This window comes from Dufourea novaeangliae, unplaced genomic scaffold (assembly GCF_001272555.1).
Source record: "Dufourea novaeangliae isolate 0120121106 unplaced genomic scaffold, ASM127255v1 scaffold299, whole genome shotgun sequence".
Taxonomy (NCBI): Eukaryota; Metazoa; Arthropoda; class Insecta; order Hymenoptera; family Halictidae; genus Dufourea; species Dufourea novaeangliae.
In genome coordinates this window covers 59,176-69,912 of record NW_015374192.1, presented here as the reverse complement: position 1 = coordinate 69,912, position 10,737 = coordinate 59,176, and the positions used below count along the sequence as shown (strand labels likewise).

General features: G+C 40.7%; 1 protein-coding gene across 1 annotated transcript in view; it reads right to left on the bottom strand.

The window, feature by feature from the left end:
• Positions 1–2,152: 2,152 nt before the first annotated feature.
• Positions 2,153–10,737, bottom strand: part of LOC107192258 (RNA-binding protein fusilli) — a 33,233-nt gene continuing 24,648 nt past the window's right edge. The window contains exons 11-12 of the mRNA XM_015581474.1: positions 3,068–3,270; positions 2,153–2,502 (exon numbers count right to left, since the gene is read on the bottom strand). Of these exons, the coding sequence (XP_015436960.1) occupies positions 2,323–2,502; positions 3,068–3,270 (383 nt within the window). The 3' untranslated portion in view covers positions 2,153–2,322. The remainder of the gene's footprint in view (positions 2,503–3,067; positions 3,271–10,737) is intronic.

Genomic DNA, 10,737 nt, shown 5'->3' with positions numbered 1-10,737 from the left:
CCAAAGCACGTGACCTCGAGTGAAGATGTAATAATCATTCGTAAAGAAACATACATATGTCCTATGTATACCTATATAATTTGTATATATGCAATAATATGTTCGCGTCGCGAGAATTATAAAGTATTTTACCGGAAGTAATTCTTACTTTCTATCGATAGAACGACCCTGGGGCTTTTCAGATGCCACGCATTACAGCTAAGATTGCACCTTTGTACATGAGCGCCGTTTGCAGGAACAGGAACAGAAACAGATTTTGTATCTGAAGCACAATGGACTTAACACAATATTTTGTCCGTAACTAAACGCACACGATAATGGAACTTGTCTCCGACTCCACCCTCAAACTCGAATCTAATTTGTAAACTTTTTTTTTCGTCAGTTACAAGAATAGCCTCGTTTATTTTTAAAAGCAATAGCATCAATTAACTATAGTTTCCTTTCGTTGACCATTCTATGAATGGAATTTCAAGAATGCGCAATTAGCTACGGACAAATCTAACGTGGATATAGGCACGAGAGAAGAGGGGAGGAAGATAGAGCGAATAACTGACTGAAGAAAACCACGATGAAAAACTCTCGAGAAAAGAATAGTTTTCATAATTACCTACGAATTAATTACGTAGTGATTGAGCGATCAGTTAATCTCTGCCGCCGTTCACACTCTTGACCTGGCAGTTGACCAACTGTAAACAATTAAACTAATTCTTGGCGCCAATATATCGTGAATTATTTGAACAGTCCCGTAACGTGCAGTGGCAACAATGCGAGAACCTTATTTCAAATATGTATCCCGAGGAGATACATAAACGAAACCGATCATAAAGTACGAATCGCGACGTTAAATAAGATTTGCTCGATGAAATAACACGCTAAACGGAAGACGTTCGTAATGTTTGCTGTTACACGATCCGGTGGTCTCCCACACACCAGCGATTCCGGGACAATCGATGAACCTGGGGGGGCAGACGAACGGACACGACATTTTACAGTCGAACTAATAGCCTTACATTTACAATAAAAATGATACGTAGAGCGAATCAACGATAATAAACGTATATCGTTTGTATTAACGATGGGCGATAGGGTATATATTAAATTTCCATATTAAAACTTTCATATTAAATTAAGTAAAACTCTTACGATAAAATAAAAGCGCGAATCGCGCGTTAATTCGTATCAACAACGACGGCTGCTCGCGCGTCGGCCACGTCGGTATTTAAGAATCAACGTGGTACCGAGGCGGTCGAACAAAAAGCGACGCGCAGGGCTCAATACTTGGAACGTTGCAAAATGTAACTTTGTACAAAGTAAAAACTAATCGTCGCGTGCCAGATTAACTAATCAAAATTCCAAGCACGAACCGTCTATCACGATCGTTCCATTATAGCGGACCTACTTGAAACGATCGAAGCCGATTACATTTAGCATTTATACCGAGCTCACGTGATACGCTCTGTAATCACAGAAAGGTAACGAACTAATTGAATCGGTTTCGAAAAACCATTCCGCCCACGGTAATTCCAATAGGTTCGGATTTACCCTTTCTGTATTCGAATGAACATGGGAACGTATCAAATGAGCCAAGCGTACATATTACTGTTGTATATCAAGGGAACCGAACGATTTCGTCGGTTGCCCTTTTACTCCCAGGACGATGCTCGCGAGCGCGGAGCAACAAATGGAATCGAGGAATGCAGATACAGAAGGCGTGGGCGTATACGATAAACGTCAGGAAACAACGAGGATCGGGAAAATAGAGAAAGAACAACAAAAGGTAGAAGAAAGAACGTGCCTTGCGCGTTCTGCTTCAGAGCAACTGAAACAAACGACGAGAAAGAAACGACGTCACATGCTGCGACGACTTGCATCTGTCTCTAGACTAGAAAGAAACCGTGTCACCTGGTGACACGTTAGATTTACAGGGGAGGGGGGAGTGGGGGAGCGTTCTTTGAAGATGAGAAAAGTAAAATCGTGTGTCGCGCTGGATAAGCTTTCCAAGACCTCGTGTGTGTTCACGATTCTAGGGTATTCTCAGTTTCCAGAGTAGAAATAAAAAAAGCTGACGAGGACTCCACCGGTACAAGTTCGTACCACCCATCGGTCGAATGGAGAACGTTCTTATCCAAGGAGCAGGAAAGACATAGTGACGTCCATACACAGCCGTGTATCCACCGGAAAAAAGCAAAGAGCAAAACACTTGACCGGTTGGATACGCAACTTGAGGCTTCTGTTTGTGCGAGGCTAAGGTTTCACGTGTCGTCGTTCGACTCGACTCGGTTTAACGATCAGGACACAGGTGCTCGCTCGAGGCTGTGATCATCAAACCATGAAGACTTCGACGAACGGACTGCATTCAGCTTGCGGTGGTGCAGGAACAGGTACACGTTTCTCTAGTTCCATTCGTGGAAGGAAGGCTTCTATGCGGGGTTCCCCTGTCGGCGTGGTCGCTCCGGGCACTGTCGCGCCTGGCGCCAATTGGAGACACTCCGCCGGCGTTAACTGAAAGTGAAATTATATTCTACTTAGTAAATATGAAAAAATTACCTCGTAGTATAAATACACATGATATTATCTCCTGAAACACTTCTTTCACCTTCTGCACTTCAACAGAACCTATGGAAACGTCTTTCTGCCAGGTGGAAGAACGTTCAATGAGCCCCAAATTGTGCATGCCACTGCATAATCACACGCAACAACCTGATGATACAATGCAGTAGAACAGGGTTTATTGTTCATTGGCGTTTAGAAGACTTCACCGACCGTTTTCCCCAGTAATAGTGATCACACCTTTTTTCATATTTCTCAACCGTTTGTGATCTCTCTTATCATCTCCATATTATGCGTTGTTGAGAAGATGTCCCGCAGGACGGTACAAGAGCGAAAGGGGTACAGTAGACTCGCAATAACTGCCTGCTGGATAAATACAATTGTGTATGTCACCACCGTTTCAGCCAACGAAATACGTATGCCCTATCTGTTCGATTGTGATTGTCATCTTCTGAACAACGCATAGGTCACAGGATTCAACCTAAAAGAAATAAGACTATAATTATTGAACACTTACCAGCGCCGCTTGCTGTGGAATGGCCGCGATACCACCAACATTCGCCGTGTTATAATAATTGGTTGGGCTGACCGGCGGCGACGGATACGGCCAATAGAATATCGGCGGCGGATATGGGGCAGCGAACTGTGGCGGTCCACGCGGTAACATCGCAGCCGCTGGCGGGAATATCGCGACCGGCGGCGGTGGCAACATCGTGCCTCCTGCAGGGAAGAACAAGAAGGAAGACAATCAACGTTCGATCGTGCGCATCCGATTGGTCGTATTCGAAGGATAAGAATAGTACACGGATATCCAAATGTTCCTATCCATTAGATTACTTTTTCTCTGTTCACCGAAGAACTTTTTTTTAGATCTCGAAGACATCTGTTTTTTTTGTATCTGTAAAAAGATCCATATACACCCACGGACAGGAACAGATACGGAAAACCCTTACGACTTTTTTTTCATTCGCGTACTGATTACGTGTATCTAACCGAAGCCATGAGTATACGGTAATTCTCTTTATCGCGTGGATTAATAATACCGACCAAAAAAATAAAAAACAATTATAATAAAAGATCTGATAACACCCATTATAGATTCTATGTATGTACAAACGTAAGAAGAGTGCCCAAACTATGTAACCACACCACGGATCCCGTGGTCGATGATATCGTGCAGAGATACAGATATTAGGCTGGTGCACACGAAATGTCGTTTTCATAAATTCCATCGTGTATTTAATTGAAATAATTTTCCCACGAGTTTGTATACTTTTTACCAACGATTAATTATTTTCTTTGTTCCAGATTTATGGAAATCGTTAAGTGTTAGAATTTAAAAATTCTTCAAAACGCTGCTTTTACACATCAAAATTTCTTTTTCGAATCCTTGAAGTATTTGAATAGTCGTTTTCGACACACGAGGTCTTGCATGGTCGTACAACAGAATTAGTCTCCAACTGTTTAACAAAGTGGGTTATTTTCTTTTTTATTAATCCCACGTGCATTTCATCTATTTTGTTTGCAATATACGCCTGCTATAATTGTAGTCTCATGTTAAAGGAAATGATGATGAACGATCCTTGGAATGAAACTTTTTTGGAAAAAATTTCTTGTTTTCGCTTATCATACAAGATCCTATCTGCATGGCTTATTTTCATTTGAAGCATGCTAGTCCTCTTGTTTGTCGTGGATTGTCTTCATTAGTATTTCTTAAGATATTATTTGTCTATGGCACTTTCTAGACCTCCTTCTTGATTCATTTTCTAGTAAAAAGTCTATCATTGTTCGAAGTTAAAGCTCATATAAATGTTTTTCTCTCAATAAATTCTGATTCTTCATAACAGCTGATATTGAGGTTTTTAATATTTCTATTACAAGTTTCGTGTAATTAGTATTACAAACACCTGTATTACGACGTATTTTCCCCTCTTCTTTAATGCGATTCTAGCTAATGGATGTTACTGACTCCGGCAAATTCAAACTCCACAGAAAAACAACATTTCATACGCACCAACCTAATACGACGAGAAAACTCGTGTGGTACTTATCCGTTCCCGTATTTCATTAGTGATATTTGGATGTCACGATCATTCCCCTACACAACGTATTGCCGTGTTCCCGCAACCTGCACGATTTCACGATTAATCCGACGACCGTCTCTACGGTCCGTGTGAAACTCTCGAACCGACTTGATCGAACAATCAAGTAAGAAATTTCTCCTATAAATTACAATTTTGTTAAAATTCATTTTCATTGTTATGTTCATTTTATGGTATTTTTTTCCGTCTGATTTAATTATTTCGGTTGGTTCGCTCGGACCGTAGAGCCAGATCGTCGTTCGAAGGAATAATGATTTGGACTTGGCCTACCTGGAAGCACAGAAGTTAGTATTTTGTAGATCCCGCTACCAAACAGCAATCGACACTGCACCATTGTAACACGATATGTACGTAATATTTTTATATATAAATATATATATATGTAGCACCAACTTGCGATTTCGCCCCCTCTGCCAAATCACCAAAAATTCACTCAGACTCTCCTTCTCTCTCTTTCTCTTCCCCTTTTCTTGCTCCCCTCTCTCAGACCTTTCTCACATACACAAACACTCACTCTCTCTCTTCTCCCCAGCAATATTAAGAAAATAAAAACAAAAAAAGCCTTTTTGCGTGCGACCCCCGTATGAAACAAAACAGCAGACATTACAATAAAAAATTTTTTAAATAATCCTCGAACCGTCGTTCGAACGACGTGCTTTTTTGACGAAAACCATCCTTGTTTTCTCTTTTTCTTCTGAAAATAAGAAATTTTCGGCTGGTTTTCGCCTTGAACGCCTCGATCGAACCAGAGATGGACAAATTCATTATTTGGATAAAGAATTTAGCGTGACGAACATAAAATTTAAAATAAGTACTTCGACATTTTTAACCCTTAAAAGCTACCATGGGTGAAATTTCACCTTATGCGAATTTTATTTTCATACTATTGAAACACGTGATACTAATTTTTTAGGTATTCATGTTATCAATAGTGATAATACAATTACAAAAGAAATCAGTTTTCTCACATATTTTAGGCAATAAACATAGCAAACAAAGTTAGTTTTGGGTTAATACGATTAAAAAACGTAACACTAATTTTTTAGATACTTATTCATAGTATCAATCGACACTTGGCGAACTCTGGATCGAACGGACATCAACATAAACAACAACAGTTCGCGAAAGTGACATCGATTCAACGTGGATTCGTACCGCATCGAGGCAAAATTCAGAAACAACGAAAGTTAAAAGACAAGGGAGTGAAACGAAGGAGGAACGGTTCACGTCAAATCACGAAGAAAAAAAAACTTAAAAAAAAACAGAAAATTACTTGGAAAAGTCGAATTTTGTGATGTGAGATCAGATATACATAATCACAGACCCGTCGTAAATTAGATTACAATGTGCCATGACGGTAAAAAACAATGTTAGATCTAACCACAGGCTAGCCCGAACGCTGTGTTAATGTCAGCACACGAAAGTAAATAAAAAGAAAAAATTGTTAGGCCCTTCGAGAACCGTGACCGTTCTTCGTCAAGGATCCAGAAACAGGGAATGATGATGATGATGGATGGATCGAGCCAACGATCGAGGGTAGGAAGGTAAGAACAACATAAAAATTATGCAGAAGAGCGGGAGAGATAGCGAGAGCGACAAATTATGTTTGTGTGTGTCTATGTAAGAAAGATAGAGAGAATGACAGAGAACCTATATGTGAGAGCAAGAGAAATTACAAAAAAAAAAAACAAGGAGACAGAGAGAGAGAGAGGGAGGCAAGAGTTACGACACAGAAAAATCTCCAACTTGATCTGTAGACACCAAAGATACCTGCGAGCCCAGTGAAAAAAAAATGTATAGAACGTAACAGGGGATATATACGGTGGTCGTAATTTTCATGGGGACACGCCCATGAGTAGAGATCCGACACGATAAGCGTTCCTCGATCTCTCTCGAAAACAGGATCTCCACGCTCGAGATACCTACGAGAGGAACGTTCCATCCAAAGGCAAAAAAACAGAATTTTCTTACCGTCGAAGACGAATGAAGTTTAGGTACTCGGTCGTGTATATCGTGCGCAACGGACAGAAAAGGTTTCTGAGTGTACAATAGTGCCCAGACAACCCTTTAACGCCCAGGCCTTTAGACATATATATTTTGTATATTGTTAATTTTGAAACTAACACTATTGAAAAAAAATTAATTAATACTAATCAAAACAAAATTTGAAACTAATTTTGCATACTTGAATTTTCCAAACGAAAACGCCGAGATCTACTTTACTACCCAATGATCCTAGCTGACAAGTTAGATATCTGTGACAGAATTTGATGCACTTTTAAAGTGAGTGTTGCACAGGCACAACACTAGGCGTTAAAAGGTTAATAGACATGTATTTGTTTCCCTGTTTAATTGAGGCGGAGCTAATCCCACTAATTTCTGGAATTACTTCCACAGAGTCTACATTATCTGTGGTATATATTATAGAACAATTTCTGAAACTTCTACATCCCTCGATAACTGTCCCAACAGGGACTTAACCCCACGGTGCCCTTTTAACCCTTTGACTGCGAACCGCGCCTTTAGACATTCTTTGTTCGTTTGTAACAAGAAATTTGGTATAATCATTTTTGAATCTCCTGTACGCTTCTTCTGCAATAACTACAGTTATTATATTTCATCAAATTTATACAAACAATTTGGATGTTTCTTCAAGTAATAACAAAGAACGTCGTATATAGCATTGGTTTTGACTGGTTGGCAGTCTAAGAGTTAATTTCTATGAAAGTAGCATACCTCTTGTACCCATTGCGCGCGCCACGAAAATTACCACCACCACCAGGCGAGGGTATATCATAATCAAGGGGGTAAGAGTCCACCAACCCGGCAAGCAAAAAGATATGTATGTCCACAAGGCACATTTATTAAACATGATCGTTCACCATCGATATAAATCGTCGATATACAGAAAAAAAAGTGTATACAAGGGGTAAAAAAAAGATCAGTAAATATACGTCTGTGTGTTCGTGTGCATACTAATATTACGCCCGTGTGTGTGTATGTACGTGTGTACGAGTGTTCCGTAAGTGTCCTACGATCCCAGTAAATAAAAACGCAATCGGGGTAAAGAAGAACGTTACCGATTTAATCGAGGGGAGGATAAAAAAAACCCGGAAAAAAAAACCAGTTGGGTGTGGGTGATTAATGGGAGGAGACAAAAAGTGTCGCAACAGAATCGAACTCGGTCCCGTTCTCTCGTTACACGTCGCGAGATTAATTGACTGACTCTCGCCGGGATAATTATAAATTGGCCGTGAAAACTCTACCGAGTCTCTCCGGCTCCCCTTACCCCACTCGCAACCCATTGACCATTATTTTCGTGTCTGAACGAAAAATTAATAGACCAAACACGGGATATTATAACCCTTTCGGTGTCAAGATCGAACACCACACGATATATTCATTGTTAATCCTTATGTGAACTTAAATGGACTCTCGATATGTTGCCGCTTCCGCGAATAGTAACCCTTACAGTACCTTAGAGTCGAAATATCGGCTTTCCTTTTTTAATATAATTTAAACAGATCTAATGACACTTTATAAAATAAGTTTATATAGTGGAACATACGTTTACTGGATAGAAGTATGTATGTTTTACCAAGTTTTGTCTCGGTTGTTATTGTAGAAGTATATGTTCTATCAATAGTGTGGCGGTAGTTTTCAAGATATTTTTGGACGGTACCCGGAGAACTTAGGTACTACAAGGATTAAGGTACGTTTTCACGGAACAGTAAAAGTCATGATTTTCGTTGTCGTGACATTGTGTGATAATGGAAACCAATGTCACATCCAATTTTCACGACGACATAAGCCATAACATTCAGTGTCATGACCATAAAAGTCACGATTTACTGGCACGTGGAAACGCGCCTTTACTCTCCTGTAGTCCCGGCCGCTACAATATATCAGGAGCCCACTGTACCCGAGAAACGTCAATTAACGTTCACTGTACACGGTACCGATGATTCCTGTAACCGAGAGCCACCGAAAGGATATCGAAAGGATCTCACGAGCAGGGTAAGAGTGTGTGCCACCTTCAGCCTCCGTTCGAAAGGTCCCTTATTTGGAAAGACCACGTTTGATTAACATATACAACAGGACACGCGCCGCCGCCTCTCTCGGGTCAGCCTCTGGTAAGTAGCGACAATAACGTACTGACGACAAACAGTACCGGCGACAGATGAGTTAAAATGTAAATTTTGCGAAAGGGACGGACACTGTCAGTCACCAGGTTAGCGATTCACAATTAAAAAGAGAAAAATGTATATATATGTATAGAAAAAAAACCAGACGACACACATCCAACGCAATGGGAGTGGAGAAGTAGGATTATTTGCCACACGGACTTCGTCCGACCAGCTACTTGGAGTTAGTACGGTGCACGATGGTTCAGAATCAGAATTTAGTTCTTAGACCCTTCTGTATTATCAATCTGACTAAAAAAAAATTCCCTAAAAATTCAAACTTTCATGAAGATGAGAGAACACTGTTAGTGAACGATGACGTCATCCAAGAGGATCCCTGAAATTGGTAAAAAAAATGTCTTCTATGTAAATAAAAATTATAAGCTTCAACATGGTTGCTCGAGCTAAGTAAATCATACAAGCTGCTAAATTTTGATTCTGGACCACTGTGGCGGCGGTGGGACGATAAAAAAGTGTTCTGTGAGTTGCTACTCTTACGCCTCCTTTCGTGCTCTAGCCACACACACACACACACACAACACACTCTCTCCCTTTCTCTCCCCTCTGCTGATCTCTACATATGGATACGGAATTGGGTCTACTTGGTTGCTGACTTTTGAAGATACGCCATCTTTGTTAATAAACCACCTTCGCCGCCTGTATAACAGAAATTAAACAAAGCTAACTCCAATCTCGCCAATCATCCTCAATGTTGCTTGTAACAAGTTCTTAAAGCGTAAAGCGCGCGAATAGTCATACATGTGAATAAAAGCGTTAGTTACTGTTCAGGTATACAGGCGACGGAGGTGATTTATTCTCAAAGATGGCGTACCTTCAAAATTCAGCATGCTATGCTTAAAAGTCCCCATCCCGTATTCATGTTATACAGATCAGTGCTCCCTTCGCAGCCTGCGGGATACGTGTATAATACGGCTCGTGTGTGTGAGTGCCCAGCGAAAGCTAATGCCAGGTAGTACACAGTCGAACGACCTTACGCGTCCATGTGATCGGGCGACAGTGATGATGACGGCTACCCAACTAGACTACAGATTTCACGTATTAAAGGTATTACTCGAGTAAAGAAATTGATCTGCAGTTTTAGTGAAGCTCGATGAAGATGTTTATTTTACTTGGAATATGATAGAACCCTACCGCGAAACGCGTATTCCTGCGCTTGATCCCCAATTTACCGTAAGTTAGTCCACACAAAATCTCCCGTATTTTTATCCCACATAACACATGACACTTCGAAGACGCCGATTTTACGGCTATTTTAGGTCTACGGCGCCTTTAAGCCGTCTTCAAGGCGTCATTGGGCGTCATGTTCTATCTGGGATTAAACGTCCACAACTAAATAATATTACTCACTACATTGTAACTAACTAGCAACAGTATAATCCGCAGTCTAGTACGTTCTATACAATAGCTGCACCCACTACTGCGTAAATGCAGTATCCGCACAGAGTCTAAGAAAGAATTCGAAGACGGAGAAACTCTCGTACGGGTATGTTTTACCGCGTTTATAATGTTCAAACACGGATAAAGAGTAACTAGGTCGCTCGGTCCATTAACGAATAACGTCGTCCGTTCAATGCGTAATCTCGTCCATTGAGAAGGCGCATCTTTACCGTACAGGCCGCAGTCGACTATATGATAACAGTGCGATAGAGCTCCATCGATCTGATTGAATACGCGACGCCAAAGACCATCTTTGCGTTAAATAGTATACAAATCTAACAAATTATTCTCTAGACACGCAAACCAGAAATTAAGGGAATGCCCTCAAACTTCTGACGTACGTCAACACCTCGTCTTAAGTCATCTTATTTCCGCGTCCCGACAGATGGAGCTCTACCGTATTTAAAAAAAAGAGGAATCAGCGCGTTGACCAAGGTCGTCGA